This window comes from Nomia melanderi, chromosome 8 (genome assembly GCF_051020985.1).
Source record: "Nomia melanderi isolate GNS246 chromosome 8, iyNomMela1, whole genome shotgun sequence".
NCBI classification, from domain to species: domain Eukaryota; kingdom Metazoa; phylum Arthropoda; class Insecta; order Hymenoptera; family Halictidae; genus Nomia; species Nomia melanderi.
This window is the reverse complement of record NC_135006.1, coordinates 4,545,127-4,563,123: the sequence shown is the minus strand read 5'-3', so window position 1 is coordinate 4,563,123 and position 17,997 is coordinate 4,545,127. Positions and strand designations below refer to the sequence as shown.

Here is a 17,997-nt window from a genome sequence, read left to right as displayed (position 1 = left end):
ACTTGACAGATGAATAGTGGTCGCATGCATCTGTAGTCTCTTTCTTCTGTTGTATACGATCAAAATCGAATTCGACTCCGGTTCGAATTTTGGAATTAAATTAAATCGTTTGTATGGTTTACTGCTGAAGTTTTTCAAGCGATTTGAATATCGTCGATTGATCGTCAAATAGACGAGGCTTTCAAACGTTGACGAGGTCGGGGTAGCGACGCGCATCCTTGGCCCCGTTGTTGGCAATCTTTGAATAAGTGCTGCCAGTGGTGCAGTCAGGAGGGTTTGCGTACGTTTCGTAATCTTAGCTAGATTTGAATCGTAAATAACCATCTTTCCTCTTAACCAATCACGTCACTAAAATTTTTTCAATTTACGTTTTTAAGATTTGAAATGATTTTTTTGTTTAACTCATTTTTGCGTTTGTTTAAAGTTCCCAGACTTTTGTCCCAGGATGCATTACTAGGAGTTGTGTCCTTTACACACTCGAAATGATTTTCGATGCATGTGATCCGGGCATGCGCCATTAAATTCAGGTCACCCGCTACTTGACCAAAACTGCGATTGAAGATTTTTTAAAGATGTCAGCGTTGCCTGATTGTGTACCGTCATGGGTACATTTACATATTGGTATTGAAATTCTGTAAATATAAATTATAATAATGCAATTTTTTCAACTTGATTGACAAGTATTCTGTGGGGGTTTAATTTGATAAGTTTTTATTTAATAATGCGACACACTGTCTATCCTGGAGTAATATTTTGAAAAAAATAAATTTGTAATTGTCTAAATTGTTACGTGTATATATATGACATATAATATTGAAAACATAAAATTAATATTTCACAACACAGTGTTCTTCATATAATAGAACGCTATGTGTACTTATGCTATGCAATTGTAGTAACGCTCGTAATTCAAGCTACTTTGTTTTTCTTCGGTTAATGTTACACACCACCTGAATATTCTATCTAATTTAGCGCATTAGTCGTATGCGACATTAATTCGTGAATATGAGACGTAAAATTGGTGTCACCTTAAAGCGCGTTTACACAAGCGTAGGTTGCTTTGTTACGTATGCAACTAAACACGCATGGATTGGATGTTACAACAGATTGTAATGTTATGTTTGGTAAACGGGAATTGTATATTTATTTCATTAAAATTACGAGGCCATGTAGTAAGTATTCATGGAACGATACACTAACATTGGGTGTCAAATTCAGGCACGTTTGTTTAGTCTTCCGTGTAACGCACGGTTTCATTTTAATAGCTATTTCGGTACTTTTCTCATTTTTATGTTTCGCTAGTTTATAAATGTCGTAAGTAGTGCTAACATACTTTCAACGGAGTTATCGAGGAGTTTTCAAATAAAAATCAAATTCATGAAGCAGTGTTTATTTAGCAAGGTACGAAATACACGGTTCTCGTTTAATTGCCATCCTCAATATATTTCTTTATCCACTGATTGTAACTATAGACACGAGTGAATACATCTGGACGTCCTCTGGCGCACGGTATTCCCCAGGATACGACACCGATTTGTTGATGGTCGGCAACCAAAGGACCACCAGAATCACCCTATTCAAACATTGCAATAACAGTTAGATAAAATATTTAATGCATTTTTGAAGAATGCAATAATCACTTTAAATTCTGTCCTACGGTTATGATACGTCCAGTAAAGTTTTATTTCAATAATTAAACTTATGTTTAATTGACCCATTTCTGAATTATTTTTTCTCAATTGTTAAAAAAGATAATAAACGTTTCTCTGAGAAATTATTAAAGAAATTGATTTCGTAATACACAAACTGAATCATCAATTGAAATCTCAATAGCTGCACGCTTAGAATTATTATAGAAAAATTTGAGAAAGTCAATTCGACTGATCGCTGGTTTTAGTGGTAAACAATCGAATTCTGATGTTCAAGTCTCGCTTCTCAACTTCACGAATTGAACTATCTTTTAATTTAATCAAATAAGAAAACGGAAGTACACGGCACACGCACGTAGAACAATTTTTTCGATCTAGAATAAATGAAACTAAATGGCGTTCATTGTTACTCAGTCACCGGCACGATTTCCTCGGACTACAAATAAGGAAAAAGAGGTGCCGCTTTAGCCGAGGGTCCCTTTGACGTGAAAGGGCCCTCTTCTCGAGTGCTCAACTAGACCTGAATGCACTTACGTGACAAGCGCCTTCACCCTTCTTGTTAAGTGTGCAGATATTGTCGTTGGTGATACGAAAGCTAGCATTTAAACATTGTTTTTGATCAATCACGCTCAACTCGATGTGTTGCAGTTCATTCGGGGACTCTCCTGGGTACTTAACATGATTAAAGTCATGGTACACGTATACGTTGTTATGCCCGTTATTACGTTGTTATGTTTATTTATATGAAATGAGAAAAAAAATGCAATTTAAATAGGTATAAGAACACATATATAAAAGTTATTTGATACGAACATTGTGAAACACTTACGCTGGTGGTTCCCCAACCAGATAATATAGCCGGGTAATCAATTTTACTGAAGTTTTCATTCGGTAATGAAATGGGTTGCACTTTGTCTCCGAAAACGATATCCTTGGACATTCTAATCAATCCAATATCGTTTCTGATCAACGCAGAACTGTATCTTGGGTGAACAATTACTTTTTCGGACTGATACATGTCACCGCCCTTGTCCAAAGTGTTGGTACCAAGAGCAACGGTTATTCCAGTATTATTGAAGCTAAAAGAATACCATTGTAATCATGAAGGAAGACAAAATACGGAGAGCTATATTTAATGGATATAATTGCTGCATCAACCTTGTTAAGCAGTGAGCTGCTGTCAATATCCATCGCTTGTTCAACACGGATCCACCGCAAAAATGGCGACTTTTATAACGGAGGGAAGCTTGATAAGGGTACTGTCCCTCTTCAGCAGCTGAACCACCGACGATTTTTGTAATTTCATTTATAGTTGCCGCTGTATTTGCCAAGTTTCAATGATATAATATATTATTTAATAACAATGATTAATCAGTGATTAAAATAAATACAGGATGAAATAATTACCGTGTGCTTCAAACACTGCGACAATGGCGAAAATGTAGATGGACCAAAACATGGTTGGACACCTGATTGTTCGTAGTAGTAACGTTCACGAGTGAAGTATTAATCTGACATCCTCGAGACATTCGAAGGGTATTTATACCTAGTACCTTCTTAATGCTCATGGGAATTAAACATACACCTGGACACTATTTAAATTTGGGTCAGATATTACCCCACAAAAAACCTTGTTCTTATGTATCTCACGTGCGCCATGATAGGACCTAAGAAAAACCGTGACCGACATGTACTCTTATCGTTTAAGAGAAAAACGATACTAGACTAACAATTTACGCGCTTGTACTTGACTATCGTCGTAATGCTAATGCGTCTCTAACGAGATCACATTGAAAAATATCGAAGAATATTGAAACATTCTGAAATCATGACTTTCAAAGAATGTTAGGCGCCTGGGTTTAAAAATATATAAATGATTGTTTGATCTACCCGTTTCGCGTCGAATCAATGACTCGAATGAGATTATTCGGGAGGGGTCTCATTAAACGAGAGCGCAGGACAATTTAAAAAGACACAAAGCTACACAATTTATTCCATTATGACATGACTCACCCTGATTATGTCCCATTCAGAGACGGTGGCTGGGTGATTGGCCTCATTCAAATTGTATAGCAGTGGCAAGGGTCTAATTCTGGCGTCATACTTGAACGCACTGGCGCTTTCTGATATTGCTCTTAAATATCGCTGTTAACATTCGGCTGGGACAATTTATTCGTGCATCGTGTCGAACATAAAGGGGCATAAATTCTTTTGAGTGGAAGATAGGAACTTAATTAATTTGCTGTATATATCAAAACATAATTATACAATTTTTAATGTACAAATCTTTGCGATATGTTAGACCCAATGTTTCTCTTTTAGACAAAACTTTTCATGTTGTTTAATTAAGAATATCAATCGAATAGAACTTGAAGCGGTGGTACTTCTTTCCTGAAAGGAGCGAGAGAGGGAGACGAGCATCGGTGGACAGGATAAGAAAATAACACGGACCGTACAACTTGAACTTTCTTTATTTAAATGAATCAGAGGCAATATGAACCGGCGATGGCGCGTTACTTGTACAAAGTCAAAGTCAATTTCGTTGCATGTTCTTTCCCTCTGTTGGTTCACGCGCGAAATATCAACACAATTATCTGAAGAAATGCGAACTACTGCGTGTTATTCTAATTAATCAGAAACTTGGACGATGACAAGCTTACGAGTTTCGCAACTGCTCATACTCCCCGATGCCGTGTGTACGTATAAAATATTCATGTTCTCACAACCAGAAGTTAATAGTCAGGATAGTTACCGCTCCTCCTATGCAGTACAGTAAATAAATAAACATAGAAAGAAAGGGCGAAGGAAACAAAAAAAAAGAAAACGCGCTCATAATTAATCTCTTATCTTCGCTCATTCGATCCGCATCGGTCATTAACTAACATTTAACGTATAAATCTTCCGTACCCTCATATAAGTATTTTTTTTTTATTGTTTACAAAAGCTACTGTTTCAGTATCACTTGCCGTTGGCCACGCTCTAATGCACGTTTGTTGTTTTTTATCACTAATATTATTATTTCTTTTTCTTTTTTTTAAGTAATCGTGTGAAAGAAAACGCGCGACGTACGTGAATGTGTGTGTACATGTGTGTGTATGTGTGTGACAGAATAATTTCAAAATCGCGTGGATCGTTGGCTCATTTCTTATCTTGTGTATGCTTAACGGATACATATATATGTATATATATTATATATTAAAATTATTCACCTTGTACCGTATCGAACCGATAATGTTTTGTGATTGTCTAATATTCTGGATAACTATATAATATATAGAAACTATCCTTTATAATTCGTATGGAGTTCCACATCAGTTGCACGGTAGAGTCGAACGAGTATTTTCGTTTCAGTGTATTTTCCCGTAACACCCGTTACACGCATAGCATAACATCGACAGTACTAAAAATATAAACACTTCTTTCTTCTCTTTTTTTTTCGTTTAAACATTAAATCAATACAATTACAGTTTAGCCGCAGAATGTACGTACAAAATCAAATGCCAGCACCCCATTAAAAAACGACAGAGTTTTCCTTTCAACAATGGTCACGTGTGCCTTAAAATCTTCTATACCGTTCGAACGTAAATGAAAATACTATAGAATGATTTTTTAATGTGAATGGAAATGATCGCGAAAGTACAGTTTTACTCGGAACATTTTTCGCTTGCGATGTATATGCATTTATAATTCTCAGTTAAGTGAACGTTTTAGATCACGTGCTAAACGTATGTTTTTCGTATATTACGAAACATAAAATTGAAATTTATACAATTCTTGACAATACTTTTCGTTGACCAGCTTCATGTTTTCTTTGTATTCTTTTACGTTTATGAAACATTTGAGAACGTCCAAAATACTTTCACAAATAATACACATTTTAAATGCAAGTTTAACCAAACATTCGTCTACTCTAAGCAATTGAAACATTAACAATGCTCGGATTAGTCAAGATAAATAAATAAAAAATATGTATTTATGCGAATTTATTCATAGACTCTTATAGAGATTTATATGTATTAACAAATTCATTTGATGTAAATGCCGTAGAAAATATATGCATATAGATGTTTAATACCCAAAGGATTGCAAATTAATTTACGACGTCTGTAACTTAAAGTCATAATATCACATGGTGCTGCCATCTAATATTGTAACTGCAGAAATGTGTACAGAAAGATGGCTGGTTTGTAATCTAGGCCATAGAACTCCGTCACTTATTAGCTATGAAATATTTCAATATATTATTCGGTTTTGGTTTACTAGTCGTTGGCCATGAACGTGTGACTTCTCTTTGTATGTCAATAGGTAAAGACTTAAGAACCGCTGCATCAATTTTAGGGGACAATTGCATAGGTGACGAAGGACTGAGTCTTAGATCCGCCATTTCGTTGCTCGGAGATTCTCTGCGTCCACTCAACCATACTTCTAATCTAGTCTTCTTCGGTAGAGGCTCTATTTCACTTAATAGATCATCATCTGCACACTGACTGGCAGCTCCTACTGTCTTAGAAATAGGAGATGAGGTGGTACTCATTGCAGAACCATCATTGCTGTCTTGGTTTACACTCATTGGCGATCCAAGACTGACATCAGAAATACCTTCTTCAGAACTAATGTCCAAAACAGATTGGACAGCAACTTGTTTTCGTAAGAAAGACGTAATACTATTTTTTCCAGAAGATCTTTCTTCGAACTTTGTAAAAGCAACTCCCAAAAGAGTTAAATGGAATGGTTTAGAGACATCAACAGTACGGTGAAAAAGTTTCATTGCTAGTGTCAGCATTTTAGCATGATCATAGACACCAGATTTTGTGGAAGGCAACAAATGTTTTGGTAGAGCACATTGTCGAGTTTCTCGTTTACCTGAAGCTGGTTTATTGAAATCATGCTTCCTTACTGTTATTCTCATAGCAATGGGAATTCTTCCATCCTCCATGGCTAACTCTGTCAATCTTCTTAAAAGTGCTCCAAACCTTGATTCTACTTCAGCTACCAAAGAAACGCTTTTAAAACCATCCTCTAAGCCTATAGATTGCTTCTTCCCAGTTGGCTTTACAATAGTTTCATCAATACCTTCAGCGTTATCTTTCAATTTTCTAGCTAAGTCAATCCCAATTTTGATCTCTAAAGATTCCAGAGATGTTTTACGCAAATCTTCCACTGTTTTAATGTTGTTTGACATTAGTAGCTGTGTAGTCTTCTGACCAACACCTGGTATTTTCGATACAGATCCCATTGTAGATAACATCATTGGTCCACTGCATGGAAAGATTAGCGTTTGTTGATTTGGCTTATGTAATGATCCAACTAATTTCGCAAGAAGCTTATTGTGTGCTACTCCAGCACTACATGTGACGTGCAATTCCTTGTAAATCCGTTTTCTTATTTCTGCTGCTATCTTGGAAGCAATAATCAAACGAGTATGGCAACCACATGGACATTCTTCTTCTGATGTGCCAAATACTTCGCCAACTGGATTCTGATCCTCCATAGAAATGTTTATATTCGATTCAGAATCATTTCCAGAATTCATACATTTCTGCACAAGAGATGTAACATCCATAAAATTATCATCAAAGCCTAATCGTTCTACTAAAGGAGTAAACTGATGTAATATATCTAATATTTTGGCAGAAAAGTGACGATAGTTTGTTAGATCTTCTCCATTTACCAGAGCCAGACCTGGACATAATTGTAAAGCTTCCTGAACGGGCATGCATTTTTTAATTCCATATTCTCTTGCCAAATAGTTGCTTGTTACCACTATATTTTTTTGTTTTACTCCCAATGGTTTGCCTTCTAATTCTGGATGCCTCAGCATCTCCACTTGGGCATAAAAGCAATCAACATCTATATGAATTATAGTTCTTGGATGTCGTATAATTGTATCAAAATCAATGGAATCCATTGATGTCAGTTTATAAATAATGTAGCACAATATTATACATAAAATCTTTATTATACAAGTTGTTTCATTCAATGTTTTAACATTATAATCTGCAACAATAATAATATACAATTAATAATGCATTTAAAAAGTACAACGAAATATTTATATAAAAACATTCCTAATACTTCAATTTGTTTAGTCAAATTTATTACCTTTCTAAAGAATTGTTTTATTCAAGGATGGACTATTACAAGAATCATTTAAATTATACAAAGTATAATTCTTTTCAGTGCATTAACAGACTTTAATAATGATATTCTTAAATCGTGCGTGTATAGCTATATACTTGTTGATATGCTTAATTTTAAATATGTATCTAGAAAATAGGTTAAGTTATATACACATACAAAATGTACAAATATACTGATTTTTAATTACATGCAACAATTTACAATCATATAATTGACTATTATCATTTTCTTTTTTTGATTGAATAAAACTAATACATAGTTATAAATTATATCTTTTCCTTATAAAGTATTCGAACTTTCTCCAGATTAAAAAGTAATGTTACCATTATTTAACACTCATTCAGGTAGTTTATTGCCATAAAATCATGCAAAATATTAAAGCACAGATGAATTTATATTCTTCAGGAATCCGTTAGGTCATTTAATAGATAATAAAAATGTAGCCATAACTATTAAAAACACTAATATTTCACTTGGGAAATCCGCGCCAACACTTTATAAGTTTCATCGAAGCTACGTGCTTTTTATGACTAACGAGTTTCTCTGGTACCACAAAACAAAATTATCGTAAAAACTAAACAAAGTCTTGTTTATAAAGTGTAATACGACTAATTTATTATTCACATGGTAGCCATGTTTTTAAATTGTCATAGATATCTTCATATATACATATTTATAATTGCATTCTAAATTTTTGTAAAACTAATGTTTTAAGATATATGAACACATAGTTATTTCATGACACTAACATATTTTTCCACCAAAAGATAACATAATGGTTTATTTTTATGATATTTTCATAATAGTGATCTAATAATGTTTATAGTTGCATTGAGAAGTCACTGAACGGGAAAAAGATATTAATCTAAAATATGTTATTTCGTCTAAATATAATCCAATCATTTAATTGGACACCTAGGGAAATTATACGATTCATATAGTGAAGATAAATTATTATCTAATCCTGTAAAGCTAAAACCACTGTAAAGTATTATAGGTTTTATGTTGCATTGTGTATTCGTGTTTTCAATGTACGACAGTGATTCATTATAATAATATGCGTTAAAATGCAAATTTATTGTAATATTTAAACACCACTTTATACTTTTAAAAGTGAATACTCCAATTACAAATTGTATAGTATTCATATATTTGTAACATGGTTCTCTTAGTTGTAGTAAACTATAAATTGTTTAACAGGATGCGTGCAATCTAGTAGAATGAATGAAACATAACCAGTATGTGCATATAAAGATTTTCCTTATTGTATAAATTTATCAAAACGGTGAAAAAGATTGAAAGAATTTAAATGAACAACCTTAATGTAAGATGTGAGTATCTCATTTAACGCATTTTTTTGAAAAACAAACATCACATGCTAAAGAACTTATTCCATTTCTTTAAATTTATTGAATTATAAATTAAGCTACAAATCCAGTGCTGGCAGCCATCTTGGAAAATCTCTTTTCGCATTTCGAACGAACGAAGTGTCCAATATCGATATTTGCTTCGTCTTATGCTGTCGAACAGAAAATTTTACCGAAGAATTGAGCTTTTCAAAGAAAGCCATTTTTTCACAGCGATTCCAAAATTAAAATACAAAAATCAATCTCGCGCCATTAAACAGTATTATTTAATAGTTTCGTTTAAAAGCAAGAAAAATATAGAGACGAGTTGTGACACAAACAACTCGCATAAGAAACGGGTAGGAGATTTTTTCTGTTGAAAGTTGGAAATAATATAGGCAAAACGGCTTCGCAAAAAAAATCGTCTAAGAAGATGGCGGAGACCAAAGAATTAGAGGTGAGTGAAGTATTAAAAGTGGTGCAGTGCAGGTAGATTCCGTGTGAAATTTTAGAGAAAAGTCGGCAGGACTGCGTTGTGAATTTGTCGTGGTTATATCCGGGTTATCAGCGATTTATGATTCGCGTCAGTGAATTGTATAAACAGACGTTAATACACTGCCGTACAGGTATACACTGTTGGTGTAATGATTGTTTTCTTTTGTCAGTGAAATATTACAGTTAATTAGCAAAATCGTTTTCTTTCGTTATATTGTATTGGTAATCATGTTCTATCTGCCACATAATGCTTCGAAAGACAAACAATATCTTCGTGAACATAGGTAACCTTAACTTTTACCTCGTTTCATTTAAAACATTTTGAAATGTTTTTATCATTATTTCGACTCCATTTTGTAAATAAAATATCATTTAAATCTTAACTGTTTGACTATACGTGTATTGTACAAAACAAAATATTGATTTTAATTGTAAAAATAAAATGTATTTTAATATTTTTTACATTTGTCCTAATATAATGTGGGTATTGGTGAAAGAAATTTAATATTGATTTTTGTAGAATAGAAAACTTGAAGTATGATTTTTATGCCTGGTATTTTAAATTTGATTTTATATTTATATACTTTGATGCAATGTAAACAAACAATATTTATCAGTTGTTTATGTAAAACTAGCAATTTATTTAGAACATTAGTTCTTCTGTTGAAGATTCAATTATTTTTTTGTATTGAGGTAAAAATTTTAGGAAAATAGTATGTACAGTATTTGAATACATAAATATTTTAATTTTGTGATTACAGAATATGGTATTGAGTTTTCGAGTATCTGAACTTCAGATGCTTCTTGGTTTTGCTGGTAGAAATAAATCCGGTAGAAAAACAGAGTTACAAACACGTGCACTAGAATTGTTACGTTTGAGATCCCATCCTGTACAACTCAAAATACGTGAACTATATAAAACCATACAGTGAGTATAATATCAATGTGAATAAAAGTATACATTCAAAATTTTGTTACTTTCTATGAATTATTATTGTTATTTAATGAATATTTAAATATTTCATTTGAACTATATTTGTTCTTTTATATGTACTATGGCATACTATTATACTTTAAGTATTATAAGTATCAAGGATACTTAATATAAAGTGTCATAATTAGTTGTTTGTTTCAACGTTTTGTTTAGAGCTGATCAATTGGCTACACATCAAATGTACGGTCAAACAGGTGGTTCTGGGGAACCACAAATTGATCAGAACATGCATTCCAGAAATTATTATACAAGGTAAATCTATTTTACCCCCAACCACATAATGAAATTAATAATTATATTTAATAGTATTGTCATTTTGTAATTAACACAAAGGCAAGCTATCAGTCAACAGCAACAGTCACAATCCTCGGTTCCTAGTGGAAAAGAACTTCCACCAGCACCAGCACATCAAGCATCACTACCAGCACCCAGAACCAATCCAGTTTATCAAACCACAGGATATACTAGTGTAACACCACAAGTTAGTTGAAGAACAGAATGATAAATTAGAAACTCATATTAATTAAGTTACATAATATTTAATATTTCAGCAAACAACAAGTGCTGCATATAATCCATATCCATATCCCCCAAAAGTTTTACCATCTCCATTACAAATACAGCCTAGAAGTCAGTATCCTGTTCATCCAGATGTTAAACTTAAAAAACTTCCCTTTTATGACCTGTTAGCTGAATTACTGAAACCGTCTAGTTTGATGCCTCAAGGATCTATGAGACTTCAGGAGAACACATTCATGTTCCACTTAACTCCACAGCAATCGACAGATATAGCCAGTTCACGAGATTGTCGTGCAGGAAGTAAAATGGATTATAGCGTACAGGTACTGTTAGTTACATTACTTCTAAATAATATGAAAGCATTACTTTGTAATTTTTGTGACTGTTTCAAAATTTATTCTTTGCAGGTACAAATGCGATTCTGTTTACAAGAAACGTCATGTGAACAAGAAGATTGCTTTCCACCTAGTATTGCAGTGAAAGTAAATGGGAAATTGTGTCCTTTACCTGTGAGTAAATAGATAATGACCTTGAAATAGTTATGTAAAACATAATATAACATACAATAGTCAATTATACTCTTTTATATCTTGCAGAATCCAATACCCACAAACAAACCAGGAGTAGAACCAAAGAGGCCGCCACGGCCTGTCCAAATTAGTGCTTTAGTTAAGTTATCTCCTACTGTAGCAAATCAAATTCATGTAACATGGTCGGCTGACTACGGAAGACGATACGCAATTGCGATATACCTAGTTAGGAAACTTTCAAGTGCAGAGTTATTATCACGGTTAAAAAGTAGAGGTGTGCGACACTCGGATTACACAAGAGGTTTAAGTAAGTAATCGCGGCTCATCTTCAGAAACTTGTCAACTGTTGAAAACGACTGTTACGAGATTGTTTTCTTCTGTAGTTAAAGAAAAACTTAATGAGGATGCAGACAGCGAAATAGCAACAACATCACTGAGAGTATCATTAGCATGTCCACTAGGAAAGATGCGAATGTGTACACCGTGTCGTGCTTCAACGTGTTCACACTTACAATGTTTTGATGCATCATTATTTCTACAAATGAATGAAAGGAAGCCTACATGGACTTGTCCGGTTTGTGATAAACCGGCGTTGTATGATAATCTTGTAATCGATGGATATTTTCAAGAAGTTCTAAATTCCAAGAAATTACTGCCGGATGTAAACGAAATTCAGTTGTTGCAAGACGGCTCGTGGGAGAACTTAGTACTGAAGAAAGAAAAAGATAAAGATAAGAGTGAAACGAAAGTGGTTACGAATTTGCAAGACCGTAAGATCGATGTGGATACAGTAGATCTTGGTGAGATATCTTATTTCATCACGCATACATATACATATAAATATGCTTGTAGCAAGTTTCTATTAAAGGCTTTGTTTGTTCTATATAATACACGACGCTTTATTTTTTATTTTTGTGTAAAATACTGTTATGTAATTGTTTAGATGAAAGCAATCCCGCACCTCCAAAGGAAAAGAAACGTGCAGTTGTTATTGATTTAATATCAGACAGTGATGACGACGACGAAAATTCTACACCCACTCAGAGTACAAAGAAACTAGCTAGTGGTACATCCTCGCCAAAAAAATCACAAACCAGCTCTATTAGCAGTACTAGTGATTCGCCAGAATTGATGATAATTGACTTAGAATAAAGAATTTTTTTTATATTTACCTCTATTAATAATATTGCCAAACTTTTAATAATTATACGAGTCGTATACAGAACAACAAGAAACCAAAAGTTCATTAGTTCTGTGACTATTGAAGTAAAGCATTATAATAAGGATTAATATAAGTGTATTCATGGTGTTTTTACTTTTGGTACTATCAAAAAATTAGGCAAAAAATGAACAAGAGAATGTGTTAATTTTTTCAATTGCATCAAGTAAGCATTCCATTGCACTATTGTGTTCTTAAAAAAGTAAAATGACAAACTTTAGACATTAATGGAGATGCTTAAAGAGTAGATATTTTAATACATTTTCCCACTATTGTAGGAAGATCATTATGTGGTATGAATCAAGAGAATAAAATAATTTTTTACTTTATAGCTTAAGCATTTTATTAACCTTGACATTAGATATGAGGTGTTATTTCATGTGATTAAATTTAAATATCCCTTTTTCTCCGAAATGTTGAACCTTTATTGCGTTCTTTTAGTTGATCAGGGTTAATAAAATTGCTTAGTCTACATTTATTACAGATTTTTCATTTCTTATAAAAGCAACATCGTATTAAGGAATAAAATAGGAAAAGTCGATACAAATATCATGTTAACGTTGTAACAAATTTGCATCGTTGTTTCGTATATGTTAATCTGGAGTTCGATGGGTTTTAGTTGTTTACTCTTCTGGTAAGATATAGTCTATGTTTGGATACATATAATTGCGAAAAGATATTCCAGAGAGTTGTTGGTCCACAGGTTCTCTTGTATCATATAAACTAGGTGCTTGGAATATTATACCAAGCGTTCCTCCGATACATGCTAGTGTAAAAACCCAAAGAAATAGTCTGTCCAATACCATGGCCACGAATTTCCAATCTTCTATAACCTGGAAATGTAAAAAAAGAGATTTTACAATAATTTCAATGTAAAAGTTATGGACTTAGTTATTAGAGATTTATAAATGCTTATTTGTTGATATTAAGTTTCTCGTTAGCGAACGAGTATCAAAAGTAAAACAACTGAATGCAGGACAAAATTATGTAATGATATCACTCACTTCGTTATCTTTGTCTGCATCTTTAATGTGTTGAGCAATAAAACGCACACCCTTCAGGGCTGATATGACGTCCGGAGACAAGTGTCTTGGCATTGTATTTTCACTATCAGTAACTGTAATTACATTTCATTATTATCGCATTAATTTTACCTATAGCATCGCATGACATTGTTTAATGGTGTACCCGTGCCACGTTATATGATTTGTGAGCTACGAGAATAGCGTTAACTATCATAAGCATTTATTTATGTTCATTGTTGTCACCTGAACACGCGCTGTACCTCTGAGAAACAAGATACTTTGAATTTATAGAATTATTTGTAACAGCTCTTATGAACCACGAGCAGTGTCGTGGTTTGATCAAGTTGGTAAATAAACGTTTTTACACAGAATAACGGAGACTTTACCTGATGCGTGCGGGAAATGCCGGGCGTCGTCTTCTCTTATATTTTTGTATTGAGAGGTGACACTTTCGAATCCGTCCGGACTTCCTTTTAATTCCAGCGGGTAGTCGCTGACACTACCATGAAAATTACAAATTTTGGATCTTGAAGATTAGTTCCCTAGCGAATCGGCAGCTAAAATGCTTACCTAAAATCGATTTCGTTAGTGTACCCGCTGTCCATATATGTGTCATCGTACTCTGGAGTCGAATACGGCGTTCGACGCATCATCAGGATCCGTGGCATCCAATTTAAAAATACTTGTCTGACCCATGATGACATACTGTGCGTGGATGGGGATCTATTAAAAGAAGAAATATCGTAATTTTGCGTAGGACTTAATTCAAAAAGGCTTGGTTGAATGATGTGAAAAGTAAGTCAAAGCGTTGTAATTAATTCTAAATCTAAAGCAGTTAAAGCTTGGAAGCTTGTGGGACCAAAAATTGCTTGATGAAATGTCCAAATTAAAACAAGATGATTTAGAGACGTTTTGGCAGTAGAAACAGACATATTTAGTCAGCCAGCTTATGCCAATCCTTAGCTAAGGATTTGAGAACTATGAGATAATCGACTCTTAGAATTCGTTAGTTTCAAAATGCAAACTGATACTATTGGAAATCTTAGTTACCGAAAATGAACGTTTAAAACGCATACAGTGATTGATATTGACAGAGTGACCAAAATCATAGTGAACAACAAGTATTTTCCTAGAAGTGGTATGGCCAACGATGTCGGTGGTATAATTTCGGCTAGTAGTAAAAAGAACACCGTGAGCGAGAGGAGAATCGAAGAACACAGCGATACCTGTGAAGAATAAATATTTAATGAGAATGTATAAAAAAATTTGCTTACTGTTATTTCCGAAAATATTCACTCACTTTCTCGCCTGAGTCGCTTGGTAGATAGAAAACAAGCACAGTGAGGAACGTGATGCCTACGCAGGGAATTATCAAGTTGACCGTGTAGAATAATGTCTTTCTGCGCATTGTGATGTTGAATGTGATATCTGTGTAGCGTATAAAAGAACATTTATATTGTTATGTAATTACGCGTCTTTAAGTTTGGATCTAAGAAAAAGTATGTAGTTCTATCTAAAAAAAATACGGAACATTTGGAAGGACTTTAAAGGATACTTTAGGTTGACACTAAAATGTCCGATCATCTATTCAAATTAAAAAGTCTGTAACTTATATTCTAATCCGGTGGTCCATCAACCGAAGACCGCCTCACCAGAATACGGTTCCGTGCAGCATGGATAATATTCCTCGTTTCTGGACGCTGGAACTTCAAGAATGTCCCATTCTACTGACAAGTAGAAGTCGCTCAGATCGATCCCTCTCTCCACCAAGTTGCTGCCAGGTTCTTGTTTCATGTGTTTCAGATCTACCTGTTGGCAAATGTCTTTACAAAGCATCTTTTTCGGAATACAGTATTAATGTTAATTACTTGTACTCTTAAAACGAATTGTTTTGGATACATTTATTTATGAGAATCGTTAATCGTTGAAATAAAATTGTTGGAGTTTTAACCTGTGCGCCGTTGTATGTCCAAGAACCGAATTTCATAATGCACGATTGCTCGTCGAACGGGAAGTATTCGACGTTAATCTCGCAGGATGATTTGTAGATTGCTGGAGGTTTCCAAAATACTTCGCCATTGTACTTCAAGGTTGCTTTTGTCATGAGCGTTACTTCGTAATTGCCGTCGGCGCTGTGAAATAATTCAATTGTTAAAATCAAAATTTCAGCATAATGTAACTTTTATTTTAACTTTTGATCTATGACAATTCTTAAATAAAGGAAACAATTAACATCTAACTCTGTCTTGTTTAACGAAGTTTTTAAAAATATAACTTTACATAAATGTTTATAATTCTAAATTAGTCTAGTTTGTTATATACAAACTTTATAAAATTAGAATATTTACAATGCTTTGATAGAATATTTCACCGCTATTTACTTGTTGTATAACACGATGTCTGGGAGCCAAATGTTTTCGGAAGGCACGTAAAGCATTTCCACGCCACCGTATTCCTCTGGATCCCATCGTAATTTATAATCGACCCATTTCTGTTAAATAAATATACATTAACATTTTATCTATAAATTATATTACAAACGAAAATTGTACGAATATTTAATGAATAGTTCCGTTAAGTAGATTATACCTGTTCCACCCAGACGTTCGTGGTCATCACTTGATTTTTCAAGTTCTATAAATTAAAATAATATTAACCGCAATGAATTTGTCATAATTTAGACAAAGAAAGAATAAAACAAATGTGTCTTCACCATTTCAATTAATTGCGATAATTTTAGGCCGAGATAAACCGTCAACGTTTCGGTGTTATTGATAACAGGGCGGATGAGTCTGTTATAATTGGATAGCAAGTCATCGTAAAGCCTCTTCGTATCAGGGTTTGCTTCGTAAGTTTTTGTGCCCGCTGCCCCTACAATAAAAAAACCCAAGTTTCTTAAAAGAATTGTCAAATGCGACATTTCAAAGAACAACAAAAGATCCGTGTCAGTGGAACAACACACCCTGCAAGTGTTACCTATAAAATCAAATCAAAGTTGAACGACCGAATGATAAAAATAATACATTTACAATATCATACAATAATAAACTTACCATATACGATGCTGATGTAATTTAAAAATACACCGAGCACAGATATTCGCATTTTAAGCCCGACTATTTACAAATCTGCGTAGGGGCGAGATGGTTGCGACCACTCCCAACAGAGAATTTACGCGTGTTCACCTACTGACGCCACACACCACAGTTCCGCGACTTGACATTATTACATCGGAAGGGTTTTCAAAGCGAAAAAATTTGTTCTTTGACGGAGAACAGCGGAAAAACGCGATTAGTGAAATACGAGCGTTCTGCATCCCACTGGACCAAAATCGATATCCGAAGTTAGCGCCATCGTGCACACTGCGGTTCACGTTTCATGGTGTTCCCTTTATCATTAAGCCGTAAACGCATGCGTCCGTCTTGAGCGGGCAGTTAAATTTTCAAATTATTCCGTTATTCCGATAAATGATGCACGCCCTCTGTTTCCATGGACTCACGATGCCTGTAAATTAATATCCTGGAGGGATTTGAATCGACAAAAATGAATTTAAAGTATCTTTATAGCGAATTAAATATAATATTTTAATGTTTTTTCTTTTATGACACGATGAGAGTGCTATTATCGATTAGTGTGAAGCAGTTTTTTACAGGGTGCATATGACACTGTACCGACATCCAGATGTTCATTCTTATCAGCTGGCGCACTCTGTAGTACTTTCCTACAACATTGTAGACTTGCAACCTTATAATTACCCCTGAAATTTATATTAAAGATATTGTTGAACGCAGAAGATAAATCATACGAATTATGGCAAAGATTTTTTGGTTATTATTGAAAAGTTGATAGTGGAGCTCGTTATACTAGCATTGCGACGATCTTATTCAATATGGAGGGTAGTTATTGTCTATTCAAGAATACTTTCCATTCAAATCTATATTTCAAAAGAGAGAAATGGAAGACGATTTTGTATAACTTTCAGACATTCGAAGAAAATTATTGATTTTTCCCACTTTCGATTTGAATTATATTCAAACTTATTATCATAGTGATTTTACCTAAACTGATTAAACATACCA

General features: G+C 33.9%; 4 protein-coding genes and 1 long non-coding RNA gene across 13 annotated transcripts; 2 read left to right on the top strand and 3 right to left on the bottom strand.

Annotated features, from left to right (window-relative positions):
- Nucleotides 1-12: 12 nt before the first annotated feature.
- On the top strand, nt 13-5,101 carry LOC143174788 (uncharacterized). Its single transcript, XR_012999140.1, has 2 exons — nt 13-2,945; nt 3,043-5,101. It is a non-coding gene; the product is annotated as an uncharacterized LOC143174788 (long non-coding RNA).
- On the bottom strand, nt 1,418-3,140 carry LOC143174787 (chymotrypsin-2-like). Its single transcript, XM_076369911.1, has 5 exons — nt 3,057-3,140; nt 2,808-2,967; nt 2,479-2,728; nt 2,184-2,321; nt 1,418-1,573 (listed from the first exon to the last, which is right to left on the bottom strand). The coding sequence occupies exons 1-5, from the start codon at nt 3,106-3,108 to the stop codon at nt 1,424-1,426; spliced, it is 750 nt and encodes a 249-aa protein (XP_076226026.1). The 5' UTR covers nt 3,109-3,140; the 3' UTR covers nt 1,418-1,423.
- Nucleotides 5,102-5,617: 516 nt separating the features above from the next.
- On the bottom strand, nt 5,618-8,627 carry PolI (DNA polymerase iota). Of its 2 annotated transcripts, XM_031975844.2 has the most exons (3): nt 8,114-8,627; nt 7,752-7,915; nt 5,618-7,646 (listed from the first exon to the last, which is right to left on the bottom strand). In XM_031975844.2, the coding sequence occupies exon 3, from the start codon at nt 7,555-7,557 to the stop codon at nt 5,860-5,862; it is 1,698 nt and encodes a 565-aa protein (XP_031831704.1). In that variant the 5' UTR covers nt 7,558-7,646; nt 7,752-7,915; nt 8,114-8,627; the 3' UTR covers nt 5,618-5,859. The 2 variants fall into 2 exon arrangements, with proteins under 2 accessions (XP_031831704.1, XP_031831705.1); XM_031975845.2 differs by lacking the exon at nt 7,752-7,915.
- A 154-nt stretch (nt 8,628-8,781) lies between these two features.
- On the top strand, nt 8,782-12,841 carry Su(var)2-10 (E3 SUMO-protein ligase Su(var)2-10). 8 transcript variants are annotated; one of them, XM_031975823.2, is made up of 10 exons: nt 8,782-9,121; nt 9,217-9,593; nt 10,393-10,559; nt 10,779-10,877; nt 10,959-11,106; nt 11,177-11,467; nt 11,552-11,653; nt 11,741-11,981; nt 12,058-12,474; nt 12,618-12,841. In XM_031975823.2, the coding sequence occupies exons 2-10, from the start codon at nt 9,570-9,572 to the stop codon at nt 12,824-12,826; spliced, it is 1,698 nt and encodes a 565-aa protein (XP_031831683.1). In that variant the 5' UTR covers nt 8,782-9,121; nt 9,217-9,569; the 3' UTR covers nt 12,827-12,841. The 8 variants fall into 8 exon arrangements, with proteins under 8 accessions (XP_031831683.1, XP_076226494.1, XP_076226493.1 ...); XM_076370379.1 differs by having other exon boundaries at nt 9,217-9,762; XM_076370378.1 differs by having other exon boundaries at nt 9,217-9,915.
- A 675-nt stretch (nt 12,842-13,516) lies between these two features.
- nAChRbeta2 (nicotinic acetylcholine receptor beta2) lies at nt 13,517-17,262 on the bottom strand. Its single transcript, XM_031975833.2, has 12 exons — nt 16,972-17,262; nt 16,632-16,789; nt 16,508-16,552; nt 16,300-16,409; nt 15,870-16,050; nt 15,571-15,727; nt 15,219-15,346; nt 14,969-15,144; nt 14,489-14,641; nt 14,305-14,417; nt 13,898-14,010; nt 13,517-13,726 (listed from the first exon to the last, which is right to left on the bottom strand). The coding sequence occupies exons 1-12, from the start codon at nt 17,021-17,023 to the stop codon at nt 13,517-13,519; spliced, it is 1,596 nt and encodes a 531-aa protein (XP_031831693.1). The 5' UTR covers nt 17,024-17,262.
- Between the last annotated feature and the right edge of the window lie 735 nt (nt 17,263-17,997).